This window comes from Chlorocebus sabaeus, chromosome 20, assembly GCF_047675955.1.
Source record: "Chlorocebus sabaeus isolate Y175 chromosome 20, mChlSab1.0.hap1, whole genome shotgun sequence".
In the NCBI taxonomy this organism is placed as follows: Eukaryota; Metazoa; Chordata; class Mammalia; order Primates; family Cercopithecidae; genus Chlorocebus; species Chlorocebus sabaeus.
The window spans coordinates 119,717,970-119,736,535 of record NC_132923.1 but is presented as its reverse complement, the minus strand read 5'-3'; the positions used below and the strand labels follow the sequence as shown (position 1 = coordinate 119,736,535).

General features: G+C 51.0%; 1 protein-coding gene across 1 annotated transcript in view; it reads left to right on the top strand.

Moving 5' to 3' along the window:
* PADI4 (peptidyl arginine deiminase 4) overlaps positions 1-18,566 on the top strand; it is a 54,954-nt gene that overhangs the window by 22,650 nt on the left and 13,738 nt on the right. Inside the window, exons 3-10 of the mRNA XM_007980316.3 lie at positions 1,999-2,065; positions 4,196-4,263; positions 6,050-6,167; positions 7,695-7,820; positions 9,968-10,146; positions 10,300-10,403; positions 14,045-14,156; positions 16,232-16,339. Of these exons, the coding sequence (XP_007978507.3) occupies positions 1,999-2,065; positions 4,196-4,263; positions 6,050-6,167; positions 7,695-7,820; positions 9,968-10,146; positions 10,300-10,403; positions 14,045-14,156; positions 16,232-16,339 (882 nt within the window). The remainder of the gene's footprint in view (positions 1-1,998; positions 2,066-4,195; positions 4,264-6,049; positions 6,168-7,694; positions 7,821-9,967; positions 10,147-10,299; positions 10,404-14,044; positions 14,157-16,231; positions 16,340-18,566) is intronic.

Genomic DNA, 18,566 nt, shown 5'->3' with positions numbered 1-18,566 from the left:
TTTTTTTTTTAATTGAGACAGAGTCTTGCTGTGTTGCACAGGCTGGAGTGCAGTGGCACAATCTCGGCTCACTGCAACCTCCGCCTCCTGGGTTCAAATGATTCTCCTGCCTCAGCCTCCCAAATAGCTGGGATTACAGGCAACCGCCACCACACCCAGCTAATTTTTGTATTTTTTTTAGTAGTAACGGGGTTTCGCCATGTTGGTCAGGCTGGTCTCAAACTCCTGACCTCAAGTGATCCGCTCACCTTGGCCTCCCAAAGTGCTGGGATTACAGGCATGAGCCACCACGTCTGGTCTCAAGATCCTTAACTTACATCTGCAAGATTTTTTTTTCCAAATGAAATCACATCCACAAGTTCCAGGGATTAGGATGTGGATGTATCTTTTTGGGGGACCACCATTCCACCTACCATACCCCCTTTGCCTGTAGATGGGCTCAACAGGACCCTCTGGGGTTCCCATAGATCTCTGGGCCACTTGTTCCCAGCAGAACCAGCCAAGCAGGCTTCTCCCTGGGGGAACACAGAGCTTGACTATCCAGGCAGGCTGGGGAGGGGGTGGTCAGGGAAGGCTTCCTGAAAGAAGCAGCAAGCTGAAGGATGACACAAACTACCCACCTAAGAGCAGGAGACAGGAGAGAGCTTGACGCAGAAGGGCAGCCTGTGTGCACTCTCTGGATGAGAAAAGGGTGAGACACGTGTTGGGGAAAATGAGGAAGTTCTGTATGGCAAGAAAGGAAGATGGAGAGGGAGTGAGGGAGTCAGTTTGAAGAGTTTGGTATCAGGGACCTCATTTTCTGTGAACAACAGGAAGCCAACAAAAAGTTTTCAGCCAGCAGATAGCAAGACAGCATTTATAATTTAGAAAGATCCCGGCCGGGCGTAGTGGCTCACACCTGTAATCCCAGCACTTTGGGAGGCCAAGACGGGTGGATCATGAGGTCATGAGATCGAGACCATCCTGGCTAACATGGTGAAACCCCGTCTCTACTGAAAATACAAAAAAATTAGCCGGGCGTGGTGGCGGGCGCCTGTAGTCCCAGCTACTCGGGAGGCTGAGGCAGGAGAATGGCGTGAACCCGGGAGGCAGAGCTTGCAATGAGCGGAGATTGCACCACTACACTCCAGCCTGGGCGACAGAGCAAGACTCCATCTCAAAAAAAAAAAAAAAGAATAAGAAAGAAAGAAAGATCCCACTGACTGTGGCCTAACAAGTAGACAGGAACTAGGGAGTGAATGGGAAGCAGGGAGACCAGACAGAAGGCTGACACCATGGTCCAGGCAGAGGCAGTGATGGCCGTGGCATTTTCCTGGATTTCCACTGTCTACAGGGCAGGTCTGAACACCTCAGTGTGTCCCCTCAGGAGCTCCTTTTCCTCTGGTGGCAGCTCTTTGGCTCTGCTTTGGGAAACTCCCCACCACCATTTTGCTTGGATGTGTCAACCCAGATGCTCCACCCTCTTCTGGCCAATCAGAAGTGTTCTCCTAGGATTTCTGAACCTTGGGCACAGGGGATTGGTATTTTCTCATTTCTTCCTGAAGAGACCTCCACCCACTCAAAGCTCCTGCCCCGATACCCCAGGACCCGGCCTTTCCACGATCTGATTCTTCAGGTCTTTCCTTGATCCCTTCTGCTTGCCAGAGTCAGCTCTGTGGCTTATGATTAGCTCTCTCCTTCTACTGCCTCTTCTGCCCCTTCTCCAGCTGCTGGGCCCCTACTCCCGTTCCAAGATCTACCTCAAAGCTCACTCCTTCACAAACCACCCTGCCAGGCAGAGTGTCTCCATTGCTGGGACCCCATAGGACGCTCTTCTGTAGCACCAGTCATTCAAGCTTTTTGCTTTCCCTACATTTCCATCGGATGGGGCCACTCCTTACAGGCTAGGAGCCCATCTTTGTCTCCCCAGTGCCCTACCCTGAGCTGGCACATAGCAGGGGTCCAGTGGGTGTTTGTTGAATGACTGAGAGAAGTCATTAGTGATCTGCTCTCCCATAGGTTCAGATTTTATACCATGGACCCAAGACTCCACCAGTCAAAGCTGTACTCTATCTCACCGGGGTGGGTAAGTGACAACCAGGATCCTAGAGTGCCGTCTCATCCCCTACTCACCTCCTAATCCCTGCAGGATGTCTCTGTAGGAGAAACTATACCTGGAGCTTATTTTATACTAAGCAGAGGAAAAGCATGGTTTCTAGCCAGTCAGACATCTGGGAGTTCAGAAATATTCCATCCCTAGTCAGTGAACCACAAAGAAATACAATGTGGGTGTGGTGGTGTGGGGAACTTTAATTACATCTTAACATTTTACTTTTCAAGTTAGGAAGTAGGTACATGGATTTTCAATACATGCATCTCCATTCCTTTTTTTTGAGACAGAGTCTTACTCTGTCACCCAGGCTGGAGTGCAGTGGCACAATCTCGGCTCACTGCAACTTGCGCCTCCTGGGTTCAAGCGATCCTCCTGCCTCAATGTCCCTAGTAGCTGGGACTACAGGTACACACCACCACGCCCGACTAATTTTTGTATTTTTAGTAGTAACGGGGTTTCACCATGTTGGCCAGGCTGGTCTCAAACTCCTGACCTCAGGTGATCTGTCCTCCTTGCTCTCCCAAAGTGCTGAGATTACAGGCGTGAACCACTGAGCCCAGCCCTCTATTCCTTTTTGATACCTCAAATATCTGTAACAAAAAGTGGATGATGACACTGTCTTATACAATAATATAGACAGTGTTCCCCAAATTCCATTATTTATATCTCATCTTCACCATTTCTGCCATATCAATGATCCACCTATACACATATTTATGTAATGTTCCTCTTTAAGTAAAATCCATTCTTTAACTTGACCTCATTTTGAACAATAATATCATGATTAGTATCATTATGTGTATTAAATATATAAGTAGCAGCCAGACATGGTGGCTCATACCTGCAATCCCAGCACTTTGGAAGGTGGAGACAGGAGGATCGCTTGAGCCCAGGAGTTTGAGACAATCCTGTCTCTACAAAAGATTTTAGAAAATTAGCTGAGCATGGTGGCATGTGCCTGTAGTACCAGCTACCCAAGAGGCTGATGTGTGAGGATTGCTTCAGCCCAGAAGGTCAAGACTGCAGTGAGCCATGATTGTGCCACTGCACTCCAGCCTGGGTGACAAGAGTGAGACCCAGTTTCAAAAACTAAAAAATATATATATACACACACACACACATATATGTATAATATGTAGCATATAGAATCTTCAGGTTTCATTTCATTAATGCATTTCATTCATTAATACATATTTAAATAATACTAATACAGGACTTAATTGCCAGGCATTGTGCTAAGACTTTACATTTAATCCTTACAGCAGTCCAGTGAAATTGGTATTATTACTATCCCATTTTACAGATGAGGAAACTGAGGCACAGAGTTAAACAGACTTGTCCAAGGTCACCCAATTAGTTAGTAAAGGTGTCGGGAAGTCCAGACTACAAAAGGACAATGCTTCCCTGGCCCTAAGACATGGCTAGGAATATGTTTAGAAGGTCATCTGGGTCAGTCTCACGTGGGACAAGGGTCACCATATCATGCTGTGGGGCACACAGATCTATTTTATTGGAATGACCTTGTGGTCATATATTCGGATGAAGGAGGAAGGATTTACAAACAAATGTTTGCTTTCTCAGCCAAGCCATTTGGACAGAGTAGGGGCATGTTCAGGGTTGCAATTTGTCCCCAGATAGAGTTACAACACATGTCAAGAAGAGCCGGTGGGGCTGGTGTCACCACTGGGTCCCCCACCCCAAGGTCACTGAGGGCTGGGGCCACAGTCTTTTGAGAGCCTGGCAGGGTGTGCCTGCAGAGGCTTCACATCGAACCTCTCTTTGCGGTGGCTGGGAATTCTTTCCAAAATCCCTGGGGGTGGCCAGACGCGCAGGGTCTGGTGGGCATCACAGTTGAGGCCCCGCTGAAGGGGAACAGGTATGGTCAGAGGCCCCAACTCTGCTGTCCGAACTGTAGCCAGACTTCCTGGGGGCCATGGGGGAGGGATGTCTTGAACCTGTGTCTCCTCTGAAGGGCAGGAAGAGGGGCTCTCACTATGGGTGCACACAGTCCCCTGGGGAAAGGACCTGCCCATTTGGGGCCAGGCTGGTTGCCCCAACCCCGGACCCTCACCAACCCTCTCCTCTTACTTGGTGGAATTTCAGAAATCTCCCTGTGCGCAGACATCACCCGCACCGGCAAAGTGAAGCCAACCAGAGCTGTGGAAGACAAGGTACCGCTCACCCAAACGCTCCTTTCCTAGTTCTGCTGGATTCTCCCCGGGCGCCCCCTTGTGGTGATGGGGTAAATGCTGGTCTGTCTCACGCATCCCATGTTAACTGTTAAAAAAAAAAAGGGGGGGGGGGCGGAGAAAATTAGCATCGCCATTAATATTTTGGTTTATGTATTTCCCATCTATTTTACAAAATCGGATTTTCACCAATTGTGGGTTCAGAAAATGTGTTATCCTACAAACTGGAAACGCTACTGAGTCACCCAGTTAATACACAGCAGAGAGGAAATTCGTGGGCAGGTCTCGACTCTGGCTCAAAAACTCCCTACTCCATGTTCTATGACTGATGGGAGAGATTTCTGCAGAGCTGCCTACGTGGGGCAATAACAGAGAAAGGAAGAAATGGCAGGGGGAGAGGCGGGAAGGAGCCAGGTGGGGAGACGGAGGGTGTGTTGTGGAAAGACAAGATGGTGGTATGTGCAGAAGGGACACGTGAACGCTGTCTTAAACCAGAGTCTTCAGGTAAACCTGAAACCCCAGCGCTGCCTGCACCATTTTATGCTGGTGTGCACTGGGGGCTGTGACCTGTAAAAAGATGAAGATCCTTTGTGGGGTCAGCAAGAGTGGGAAGAAAAATTACAACTCTAGCAGTAGAACCTATCCCTGTAACCATCCCGACACGCAGTCATTTCCTGCGGGCAAACGCTCTCCCGCGAAGGGAGGAGCCATCGCTATTAGATCCCTGTAGGGTGGGGCTGCTTAATGTGCTTTAATCTTTGGACAGATATTAACTGGCTTCTAAGAATAGTACCACACTTTGCTGAATGAGTAATTAAGAGTTCACATAATAGTAACTATTTAGATTAGAATCTTGACATACATATTTAGCTGCATTTGGTTTGTCAAGCTCAACGTTTTATTTATTTATTTATTTATTTTTGAAATGGAGTCACGCTCTGTCTCCCAGGCTAGAGTGCAGTGGCACCATCTCGGTTCACTGCAACTTCCGCCTCCGGGGTTCAAGCGATTCTCCTACCTCAGCCTCCTGAGTAGCTGAGATTATAGTTGTGCGCCTCCACGCCCAGCTAATTTTCATATTTTTAGTAGAGACAGGGTTTCGCCATGTTGGCAAGGCTGGTCTTGAACTCCTGACCTCAGGTGATCTGCCTGCCTTGGCCTCCCAAAGTGCTGGGATTACAGGTGTGACCCACCCCTCCTGGCTAACATGTCTTGAAAGCTATTAAAATCTATGTGACTGTCCTTTTTTTAAATGGATGAATTGTGTTTTGGGTGAATTTAGTTGTGACTTTCGCAGTAAAAGGCAAAAATCCACTCTTGAGATCAAAGAATTAATTGATATGGGAGCAAGATGTGTAAACGGCACTGGGCTAAAGAGGTGATGGGGGCAGGGCGTGGTGGCTCACGCCCGTAATCCCAGCACTTTGGGAGGCTGAGGCGGGCAGATCATGAGGTCAAGAGATTGAGACCATCCTGGCCATCATGGTGAAACCCTGTCTCTGCTAAAAATACAAAAATTAGCTGGGCACGGTGGCACGCGCCTGTAGTCCCGGCTACTCAGGAGGCTGAGGCAAGAGAATCACTTGAACCCGGGAGGTGAAGGTTTCAGTGAGCTGAGATCACACCACTGCACTCCAGCTTGGTGAGGGAGCAAGACTCCGTCTCAAAAAGAAAAAAAAAAAGGTGATGGGAAGTTGCTATGCCTCTTGCAAGAGTTGGAGGGCTCTACGCTAGTTTCTAAGCATGACTCTTCTCTGCTGGTGTCCAGAGGACCTGGACCTGGGGCCCTTGTGGACAGGGTGCCATCCTGCTGGTGAACTGTGACAGAGACAATCCTGAATCTTCTGCCATGGACTGCGAGGATGACGAAGTGCTTGACAGCAAAGGTAAAGAGCATTAGCTAGCTAACAGGAAGGGTTTTTTACAAAGCCCTTTTGCCCACATGGCCTGAACCTGGTGATGGTCCTTTTAAATAAGGGTTATTGAAAGCATGTTCTTGTTGGCACATCCGTTTTATAGGTGAAGCAATGGACAAAGGCCCTTGCGGGGGGCAAGTGACCTCTCCAAGCTAACACAGCGGTCAGGGAAGAGCTGAGGCCAGTGCTGCCTCCTGATGCCTCCTACGGGCCCCAGTTTCCATGCCTCACCCCGCTGCCCAACCTAAATCCTCTTGGGTCAAACCTGGAGCCTGAAATCATTCGAAAGGAAAGCTTCTCATTCCCAGACTCACATCAGAGCAGCCCCTGAGACCTCTGCCATAGGCCGGGCACCACCCTGAGCACTTTGGAATGATTAACTCATCTGATCTTCCAACACAAAGCTTTATAAATGGGAAAACCAAGACACTGGGGAACTTAAGCAATTTGCCCAAGGTCACAGCATTGATACGTAGCAGACTCGGGGTTTGAACACCAGACGTCCCAACACCAGAGCGGGTTTAGGGGCATGAGGATGGTGGGGGATGCAAGACCTCTGCAGGCAAACCTCTGGGCTGCTGAGGGTGGATCTGGGGTTGAAGGGAGGATACATTATCCACCTGCGCTAGAGGAAGGTGCTGAGGGGCTCCGGCTGGCAGGCCTTCCTGGGGAGCTCTTAGAATAACATAGAAATGGATGTATTTTCAAGTTGCATATAGTTGGCCTGGCCCGATGCCAGGGGACAGTCTCTGTACAGTACCTGGCATGCAGTAATAATCACAACAGCTACCCTTTGTGGGCACTCCTGGGGTGCCAGGAGCTGTTATAAGCACTGTGTATCACCTCACTTTATCTTCACGACAGCTCTGTGCTGGGTGCAACTCTTGCCCCTGTCTTAGTGATGAGGAAACAGGCAGAGAGAGCTGAAATCACTTTCCTACGCCCACACAGATCCCAGATTCAAATCAAATTGACCCCAAAGCCTTTAAGCCCTTGGCTATCAGTCAGTCCCCTCGGAAGGCATCTCTTGACTCTCCCCACCCTCTACCACTTCTTGGCTATTGTTCAAGTTGGTTCACAAACTTCACTTCTCGCTTAGGACCAGCACAGAAACCTCTCATTCGTTCATTGCACAAATCTCAGCTGAGCTCCTGCCATGTGCTGGTCATCGTTCTAGCGAGTTCTCGGCTTTCTAGGTTCAAGATTCAGGGAACATTGCAAGGAACAAAATATTAATAAATGTGGTCCCCGCTTTGCTGAGGTTACATCCTCAGCTCATCCTAGTGGGAGGAGACCAAAACCTTAATGAGTTCTCATTCCAAAATGAAAACCATCATGAAAATACTCAAAATAGCATAAAGAAAAGAAAACCAGGCAACATGGTAAAGGGAGGTCTCAGGGGAGCGGTGGGGTGCGAGGCTCCTCCAGCAGGTGGCTATGGGAAACCAGCAGTGGTCTCAGGGGCCTGTGACTCAGACAATGCCCTTCTCATCCCAGACCTGAAGGACATGTCCCTGATGACCCTGAGCACGAAGACCCCCCAGGACTTCTTCACTAAGCATACACTGGTGCTCCACGTGGCCAGGTCTGAGATGGACAAAGTGAGGGTGTTTCAGGCCACACGTAAGTCATCCCCATCTGTGTTCCCTCCCTGCCCTGGCCAATGGGGCACAATTCTGTCACACAGCTGTGTGGCAGATAAATCCTGAGCACCTACTATGTGCCGAGTTCTAAGAACAGCAGACACAGCAGTAGGCAAGACAGACAACATCTCATCTATTACCTTCTAGATGGAGGACACAGACAAAATGACTCGTTATTGCTCCCTGCTTCTCTCTCTCTCTATCTCTCTCTCTCACACACACACACACACACATGCACACACACACCACTCCTGGTTATAGACTTTGAGTGCAAGCTGATGGTATGTGGCATGTGATCATTTGTTCGGCAACATCCTGCTAATCAGAGACATCAGGAACTTCTCAGTGGCCCACGAGCACCTGGAACTAAGTAGGTGCCAGACTTGGTCCTAGGCATGAGGCACAGAGCCATGACTATGACCAAGTCCCTGCCTTCACGTTGCTTTCATCTTAGTGGCTGGGAGAACTATAGGGAAAATAATTACATAAAACACCTAGTGTGTCCAACGCTGTGACCTGCTATGTAGAAGAATGCGGCAGGGAAGGAGATGTGGAGTGAGGACTGGAAGTGGGGGTGTGTGGAGAGAGGGTGGCCAGGGAAGGTGTCCCCCATGAGGTGCCATTTGAGCAGAGGGAGGTACAGGAACAGCCAGGCAGACACCTAGGGGAAGGGCGTTCCAGGCAGAGGGAACGGCAAGTGCGTGGACCCTGCCTGAGGTGAGATGGTGCCTGTGGTTTGGAGGAATGCAGGGAGGCCAGTGCAGCTGCGGCGGAATGTGCAAGGGTTAAAGCGGTGGACGAGGGTGGAAGAGACAGGGCAGAGGGGACGGGTGAGGTCAGGTAGGTGTATGTTGACTTTGGCTTCTGGGTGGAAGGAGATGGAGAAGGCCATGGGAGGGTTTTTCCTGCAGGGCCTGACAATCATTCTGATCCTGATCATTCTGCCTAATCGACTCCATGGTTTTTTTTTTTTTTTTTTGGAGAGTCTCACCCTGTTGCCCAGGCTGGAGTGCAGTGGTGCTATCTCGGCTCACTGCAGCCTCCACCTCCTGGGTTCCAGCGATTCTCCTGCCTCAGCCTCCCCAGTAGCTAAGGTTACAAGCATGTGCCATCACATCCAGCTAATTTTTGTATTTTTAGTAGAGACGGGATTTCACCAGGCTGGCCAGACTGGTCTTGAACTCCTGACCTCAAATGATCCACTTGCCTCAGCCTCCCCAAGCACTAGGATTATAGGCACCACACCCAGCCTCTGTTTCTTTTTCTTTTTTCTTTTCTTTTCTTTCTTTTTTTTTTTTTTTTGAAACAGAGTCTGTCTCTGTCACCAGACTGGAATGCAGTGGCGCAATCTCGACTCACTGCAACCTCCACCTCCCAGGTTCAAGCCATTCTCCTGCCTCAGCCTCCCGAGTAGCTGGGATTACAGGCTTGCGTCACCACGCCCAGCTAATTTTTTGTATTTTTAGTAGAGATAGGGTTTCACCATGTTGGCCATGCTGGTCTCGATCTCCTGACCTTGTGATCCTCCTGCCTCAGCCTCCCAAAGTACTGGGATTACAGGCATGAACCACTGCACCCGGCCTGTGTCATTCTTAAAGTGATTAAACTGACATTGATTTGCTGACAGGTCGACTTATTGCCTCTACCCAGGCATCACTTTCTCCAGGAAGTCCTCAGGGATTTCCTCTATCACAGCTGTCTGCTATTTTTATGATCTCTGCTCCTCCCTACTCACCCTTAAGAACTGTGCACTCTCTGGGGGTAAGGATAGGAGGACAGTGACTCTGTCTCCCTGGTCCCCTGCTGTGTCCCTGTCCCCCGCTGACATCTGGCTAGAGCAGATGCTCAGGAATTAGTGAAGGAATGGTGTATACTGGACTTCCTGTAAAGTTTGGAATGGCTCAGGCACCCCTGACACACCCTTCCGGGACTTCAGCCAGGGAGCAGTGTCCCAGCTGAGACTTTGGTCCTTTTCTCCTAAGGGGACTGACCAGATTTGGCTGCAAGGGGTTCTCTAATGGTGGCACGTGGTGACCCTGGGAAAGGCTTCTGGGGAGCACTGGGGAGAGGAGGAAAGGTCTTCAGAAGTGGGGACGCAGACCCGAGTCTCCCCTGCCTCTCTCCTAGGGGGCAGACTGTCCTCCAGGTGCAGGGTAGTCCTGGGTCCCAAGCAGCCCTCTCACTACCTGATGGTCCCAGGCGGAAAACACAACATGGACTTCTACGTGGAGGCCCTCGCTTTCCCAGACACCAACTTCCCAGGGCTCATTACCCTCACCGTCTCCATGTTGGACACGTCCAAACTGGTAGGCCGAGAAGGCAGCCCTGCATCGGGGGCCTGACCTTCCAGGCAGTGGCGTGGCTGGGGAAGGGGGACTCCAAACAACGACCAGAAGTGGTAGGTGCTGGGCCCTGGTGGTGGTGACAGCCCCTGCCTCCCCACCCCCCACCCCCTGCAGGAGCTCCCCGAGGCTGTGGTGTTCCAAGACAGCGTGGTCTTCCGCGTGGCGCCCTGGATCATGACCCCTAACACCCAGCCCCCGCAGGAGGTGTACGTGTGCAGGTGAGAGGCCCGGGGGTGCTGGGGTGGGCCCAGACACCTCGGGAGGAGCCCTGGGCCAGCAACAAAGAGCCCGAGTTCCATCTGCAGCACTCAGTGTGTGATGGAAAAGCAGTCACCCCTCCTTGCCCACTGAGAGCTTTGCCGCTTCTTGGGGGCTCTAAAAAGGTGGGGAGGTTCCTTACTGTTGTTGTCATTGCCTTAGTCCTGCCTTGATGCAGCTGAGGCTACGTTAGCTCCCAGGGGCCTGTAGAGTGTGGCCCATGGACCTTGTGCACCAGAAACTCCTGGGAACTCTTTTAAAGTGTACCTTTCTGGACTAGGCACAGTGGCTCATGCCTGTAACCCCAGCAATTTGGGAGGCCAAGGCAGGTGGATCACTTGAGGTCAGAAGTTTGAGACCAGCCTAGCCAACATAGTGAAACCCTGTCTCTACTAAAAAATACAACTAGTCGGGTGTGGTGGCACATGCCTGTAATCCCAGCTACTCAGGAGGCCAAGGTACAAGAATTGCTTGAACGCTGGAGGCGGAGGTTGCGGTGAGCTGAAATTGTGCCACTGCACTCCAGCCTGGGCAACAGAGCGAGACTCCATCTCAAAAATGAAATAACCAGCCTGGTCAACATGGTGAAACCTCGTCTCTACCAAAAATACAAAAAATTAGCCGGCTGTGGTGGCGGGCAGGCACCTGTAATCCCAGCTACTCGGGAGGCTGAGGCAGGAGAATCGCTTGAACCCAGGAGGCCGACGTTGCAGTGAGCCAAGATCACACCATTGCACTCTAGCCTGGGTGACAGAGCAAGACTCTGTCTCAAGAAAAATAAAAATAATAAAAATTAAAAATTGAATTCAATTAAAATTAAATAAAATGCACCTTTCTGGCTGCCTGTGAGCTGCTGGGTCTTATCCCTGGGGAAGGGCCAATCTGCGTTTTGGGGAGGTCCAGGCAATCTTCCTGCAGTCTGAGAGCTCCTGACAAGTGTGCTGGGGTCTCAGGAGACCTTCTCCTCCCCTCTTCTGATTGCTTCAGGGGCAGAAGAGTAAGAGGGTAACCTGGTGGACAGGACGCAGGCCGGAATCCAGTAAGGACTGTATTCCAGTCCCAGCACTGTTCCAGGTGGTGTGACCTTGAACAGTGAACTCATATTCTGTCTTCTCCCAGATTGATATGGTTTGGCTCTGCGTCCCCACCCAAATCTCATCTTGAATTGTACTCCCATAATTCCCACATGTTCTGGGAGGGACCTGGTGGGAGATAATTTGAATCATGGAGGTGGTTCCACCCATACTGTTCTCATGGTAGTAAATAAGTCTCAGGAGATCTGATGGTTTTATCAGGGGTTTCCGCTTTTGCATCTTCCTCATTTTCTCTTGCCGCCGCCGTGTAAAAAGTGCCTTTCGCCTCCCGCCATGGTGTCTCCAGCCACGTGGGAGTATAAGTCCTATTAAACCTCTTTTCCTTCCTAGTCTCAGGTATGTTTTTATCAGCAGTGTGAAAATGGACTAATACAGTAAATTGCTACCAGTAGAGGGGGGGCCTTACTGAAAAGATACCCAAAATGTGGAAGTAACTTTGGAACTGGGTAACAGACAGAGGTTGGAACAGTTTGAAGGGCTCAGAAGAAGACAGGAAAATGTGGGAAAGTTTGGAACTTTCTAGAGACTTGTTGAATGGCTTTGACAAAAATACTGATAATGATATGAACAATGAAATCCAGACTGAGATGGTCTCAGATGGAGATGAGGAACTTGTTGGGAAGTGGAGCAAAGGTGACTTTTGTTATGTTTTGCAAAGGGACTGGTGGCATTTTGTCCCTGCCCTAGAGATTTGTGGAACTTTGAAGTTGAGAGAAATGATTTAGGGTGTCTGGCAGAAGAAATTTCTAAGCAGCAAGCCATTCAAGATGTGACTTGGGTGCTGTTAAAGGCATCCAGTTTTAAAAGGGAAGCAGAGCATAAAGGTTCAGAAAAGTTGCAGCCTGACAATGCAATAGAAAAGAAAATCTCATTTTCTGAGGATAAATTCAAGCCAACTGCAGAAATTTGCATAAGTAACAAAGAGCTTAATGTTAAGCCCCAAGGCAATGGGGAAAATGTCTCCAGGGCATGTCAGAGGTCTTCACAGTGGCCCCTCCCATCACAGGCCCAGAGGCCTAGGAGAAAATGGTTTTGTGGGCCAGGCTCAGGGTCCCCATGCTATATGCAGCCTAGGGACTTGGTGCTCTGCATCCCAGCTGCTCTAGCCATGACAAAAAGGGGCCAACATAGAGCTCAGGCCATAGCTTCAGAGGGTACAAGCCCCAAGCCTTGGCAGCTTCCACATGGTGTTGAGCCTGCAAGTGCACAGAAGTCAAGAACTGGGGTTTGGGAACCTCTGCCTTGATTTCCAAAGATGTGTGGAAATGCCTGGATGCCCTGGCAGAAGTTTGCTGCAGGGATGGGGTTCTCATGGAGAACCTCTGCTATGGCAATGCAGAAGGGAAATGTTGGGTTGGAGTCCCCACACAGAGTCCCTGCTGGGATACCACGTAATGGAGCTGTGAGAAGAGGGCCACTGTCCTCGAGACCCCAGAAGGGTAGATCCACTGACAGCTTGCACCATGTGGCTGGAAAAGTCACAGACGCTCAACATTAGCCTGTGAAACCAGTCTCCCAGGAGGGAGGCTATATCCTGTAAAGCCACAGGGGCGGAGCTGTCCAAGACCGTGAGAACCCACCTCTTGTGTCAGCATGACCTGGATGTGAGACCTGGAGTCAAAGATCATTTTAGAGCTTTAAAATTTGACTGCCCTGCTGGATTTTGGACTTGCGTTGGCCCTGTAACCCCCTTGTTTTGACCAATTTCTCCCATTTGGAATGGCTGTATTTACCCAACACCTGTAGCCCCATTGTATCTAGGAAGTAACTAACTTGCTTTTGATTTTATAGCTCATAGGAGGAAGAGACTTGCTCTGTCTCAGATGAGACTTTGGATTGTGAACTTTTGGGTTAATGCTGAAATGAGTTAAGATTTTGGGGGACTGTTGGGAATGGATGATTGGTTTTGAAATGTGAGGACATGATATTTGGAGGGGGCAGGGGCAGGATGATATGGTTTGGCTCTGCGTCCCCACCCAAATCTCATCTTGAAATGTACTCCCATAATTCCCATGTGTTGTGGGAGGGACCCAGTGGGAGATAATTTGAATCATGGAGGCAGTTTCTCCCATACTGTTCTCATGATAGTGAATAAGTCTCATGAGATCTGATGGTTTTATCAGGGGTTTCTGCTTTTGCTTCTTCCTCATTTTCTCTTGCCACCACCATGTAAGAAGTGCCTTTCACTTCCCGCCATGGCCTCCCCAGCCATGTGGAACTGTAAGTCTAATTAAACCTCTTTTTCTTCCCAGTCTCAGGTATGTCTTTATCAGCAGCGTGAAAATGGACTAATACATGAATGGAAGGGGTACCCACTAGTTCCTGCCTCATAGCTTGTTAGACGGATTCTATGAGCTAATGCCTGCTAAGAACAGATGGACTGGACATGCCAGGAGCCTCTGTTCAGGCCACAGGTGACCCCTGAGCACCTGTGTGTCCCTTCCCATTGTTCCAGGCCGAGCTTCAAAATCCAGAGCACTAAGCAGCTGTTTTTCTGCTCTCTCTAGTATTTTTGAAAATGAGGACTTCCTGAAGTCAGTGACTGCTCTGGCCATGAAAGCCAGATGTAAGCTGACCATCTGCCCTCAGGAGGAGAACATGGATGACCAGTGGATGCAGGTATGTGCCCTGTGGGGCAGGCAGGGTGAATGTCCCTAAGGGCCAAGAGACACTTGGGGTACCCAGGCTCCTGGGGTTCAGCCTTGTGCCTCACTGGCCACCCTTCCTTAGATGGACAGGGAGGTAGGAACCTGAGAGGTCTTGGGACGGGAGGCTCGAGCAAGTGATTTGTCTGACGTTTGCTGTGGGCCACTGCAGGCCACTGCGGTCACCAAGATGAAAGCCACCTTCCTGCTTGAAAACACCAGGGTGGCCTCGGGAAGTGACTTGAAGCTCAGGAGATTGATGCTCAACCAGCCCCTCAAGTGGTCCTCCCTCCAGGCTGTCCATCTTGGGCTCAGCTACCAAACCAGGTCACTGTTAAGCCCCAAGGCAATGGGGAAAATGTCTCCAGGGCATGTCAGAGGTCTTCACGGCAACCCCTCCCGTCACAGGCCCAGAGGCCTAGGAGAAAATGGTTTCGTGGGCCAGGCCCAGGGTCCCCATGCTACATGCAGCCTAGGGACTTGGTGCCCTGCATCCCAGCTGCTCCAGCCGTGGCTAAAAGGAGCTGATGTAGAGCTCAGGCCGTGGCTTCAGAGGAAGCGCTCTAGCACTTTCCATGGCTCCCATCTCCTCCTGCTCAGTCTGTTTCCAGGGCCCTCTCAGCCTGCCTGGCTCCCTCCCCTGAGGCCAGCCTGCCACTGTGCTTGGAAACACCCAATTACCATTCTCTGTTTCCGTGCCACTCCCCCATCATGCCAGGAGTACCCCAAGGACTGAGACTAGGCCTCATCCAGTCCAGCACCCCAATGCCTGGCACTGGGCAGTGCCAGTGGGCATTTGGTGGGTGGCACTGACCCTCCCCAGCACTGCCTTCCTTTGCCTTGGGACCCTGCCCTTCCATGCCGCACCCCTGTGGTGCTACCTCTTGGACCCACCTCCCCATTCCCATCACCCATCTCCAATTCATACCTGTGAATCCCAGCGTGAATTCCTCATCCATAAATTTCCCCCATCACCCCCAGCAGGAATTCAACCCTCTTTCTTTTCACCCTCACACAACATCCTCTCTTCCTTTCTTGCCATTCCGTCTTTTTTTTTTTTTTTTGAGACGGAGTTTCGCTCTCATTGCCCAGGCTAGAGTGCAATGGCGCAATCTCAGCTCACCACAACCTCCGCTTCCCAGGTTCAAGTGATTTTCCTGCCTCAGCCTCCCGAGTAGCTGGGATTACGGGCATGCGCCACCACGCCTGGCCAATTTTGTATTTTAATAGAGATGGCATTTCTCCTTGTTGGTCAGGCTGGTCTTGAACTCCTGACCTCAGGTGATCCACCCACCTCAGCCTCCCAGAGTGCTGGGCTTGCAGGAGTGACTTACTGCACCTGGCCGCCCTTCCATTTTTTTGATACCAGGTTGACTTGTGTGAAATTGCTGATAGGTGCCATTTTTGATTCGCAAGGTGGAACTTTTGTCTGGTTCATCCTAATAGTAACTTATAGTAGTGATTATGTCCAACATCACATCTGCCTGCTAGAATACAAGCCTGCGGAGGCGGAATTTGCAGCAGATTCATTTCTAAAACCTCCCCGTGCTCCTCCTGCCCGCTGCAGTGGCCCAGGCTGGGTCTTATCTGCCTTCCTTTGGGGAGGAGGCCGGGAGCCCTGGTACCAAGAGGCCTTCTCTGGCCCATCCTAGCTGCATCGGGAGCCCCTCCTCCGTGTCCCCACAGACCCTTCAACCCCTCACCCCCTCATCACCTCCTAACCCTGGTGCCCACTGCCTGGCTCCCGGTTTTCTCACCTTGAGGAGGGGTCTGAGTTTTGCTCACCAGGGGTCACCAGCACCAGCCCAGGCACCACCAGGAGTGGGAGGGAAGGGTGCTCCTGCAGGCTCATGGCCTCTCACGCACTGGGCAAATATGGGGCAATAAGCTCTGCTTTCTGAGCCCCTTCTCTGAGATCAAACATCTCATGGGAATGTGCCCTTGACTGCAGGGTGAGAGTGCATGGATGGTTTCATGCCCCCATCCTGGCGTTGGGCACCAAGACCCGGGTAGCACGCACAACAGCCTCCTCTCCACTCACTCCCACAGGATGAAATGGAGATTGGCTACATCCAAGCCCCACACAAAACGCTGCCCGTGGTATTTGACTCTCCAAGGAACAGAGGCCTGAAGGAGTTTCCCGTCAAACGTGTGATGGTACCTGTCTGGGGTGGGGAGAGGGCACGGCTGCCGAAACCCTCTTGTCTTGAAACTCCCTCCTTTTAGCCTGGCTTCCCAGCCTGCGTCTGTGGCTGAGTAACCTGGGGCAAGCAGGTGGAATTCCTACCAAAGTGGGCTTGTGTAGGCGGGGCTTGTTATTTTTGTTATTACCAAGATAAGATCTGGCTCTTCATTTCCCAAAGCCCTTGTGGCCTGTGAGCTCAGCTTGGTCTCCAGGGAACCCTGCCGAGGAGGTGGCTCAGGCTTGGACCTCCCTGTGCTCTTAAAGAAGCTCTTGCTGCATGGCGGAGGTGGGGCCAGGGCTGGAATCTTTCCCAACGCCCAGCTGGAGGCTCCGTCTTATGGGTGGGGTTTGGCCTTCAGGGGCTCCATCTGGGATGTGGGGGATTTGGGGATCAGTGTATCAGTGGTCATTTCCTGGGTGTGACTCTACCAGCCAGAGGCTGTCCATGTGGGGGTGAGAAGTGACATATTGCTGACTCATGCTTGACTAGCCTGGCAGGTTGATGCAAACTCAGCACAGAATAATAATAATAATAGTTGCATTTATTGAGCATGAGTCATGTGTTAGCCAGTGCTGCATTCTTTACCTGCACTGACTCATTTAATTTGATAAACTTTTATGGAGATGCTACCAATAGGCCCATTTTATAGAAGAAGAAACTGAGGCTCAGAGTGAAGTTGGAATTCAAACCCGGCCAGTCCGGCTTGGTGAGCATGCTCTTCCCCGCCCTGCCTCCCTCTCCCTGCTTTCCCAGGAAGACTCCAGGCCTGCACTCTGAGCCCTGGCAGCCCCTTGGCTCAAGGTGCCCAGGGAAAACGACGGAAGGAGTGTGGGGTCCAGGGTTTGCTAGGACAAATGGCTTTCCAACAAGCATCTGTACTGTGCCCCAAGGGAAGGGACAGTGGCCCTGCCCGGACAGAAGGCTTCAGAATGAAACTTCAGTCAAACTCAACGACTTGCCCCGAGGCTTGCTTCCTCCTGGCCAAGCTGTGTGCCGAGCAGTGGAGACGCAGAGATGCTGTTGGATTCACAGTGTGTACTCAGCCATGGGGTCGAGTCCATCCCGTTTCAGCAGCGTTGGGGCAAACCAGCTAGCTGCTACCCTGACTTTGCCCTCTTTCCGCTGCTTTCAGTCGTGCCTGGTTCAGTGGCTGTGTCTCCTACTTTGATGCTCCAAGTATAACAAAGGTCAGATTTTCTGATGCCATGAGTCCTGCTGGACAGACAGACGGACACCTCAGCACCGTTGTCATCCCCTTTCCCACAGACAACTTTGGATGAAGGCAGGCGGCACTGGTCCCTCAGCTAAGCACATCTGCGTATTCCGACTCAGATCACTCAGAATGAGGCCGGGCGCGGTGGCTCATACCTGTAATCCCAGCACTTTGGGAGGCCAAGGAGGGCGGATCACCTGAGGTCAGAAGTTCAAGACCAACCTGGCCAAGATGACGAAATCCCATCTCTAAAAATCTCTACAAATACAAAAATTAGCTGGGCATGGTGGCGTGTGCCTGTAATCCCATCTACTCAAGAGACTGAGGCAGGAGAATCCCTTGAACCCAGGAGGCAGAGGTTGCAGTGAGCTGAGACTGCACCATTGCACTCCAGCCTGGGTGACAGAGCAAGACTGTGTCTAAAGAAAAAACAAAAACAAAAAAACCCACCCAAATCACTCAGAATGAAAAGAATTGGAGAAAAAGTCACACTCGGCACCAGGCTTTGGCCCCACCTGCCTCTCCAGCACCATTGTGGGCCACTCTCGCTGTCCCTTACCCAGCCCCACCTCCACTGGCCTCCGTCCTATTCTTCAAACTTGCCTAACGTTTCCCCACCTCATGGTCTTTGCATATGCCATTCCCTCTGCCTGCAATGCTGTTCGCTGTTCACGGGGCTGGCTGCTTCTCAGCCTTCAGGTTTCAGCTTCGATTCCCTACTCAGTGAGGCCTTCCCTGATGCTGAAGGAGGGATCCCTACTCCCACCCCAACTCCTAGCCTTCTCCACTACAGCCCCCTGTTGACTTCTTCAGTGTATTTTGTTAAAATCATGGACTCCTTCATCTATTTTTTGTTGCCCATGCTGCTGGGCCTGAGGCTGTTATGCCTTAACGCTTATCAGGCAGCTGGCACGAAGCTTCACACAGTGGTGGTTCTTCCCGTAAGCATCGTCAGTCAATTTCCTATCACTGCCATCAATGGGAA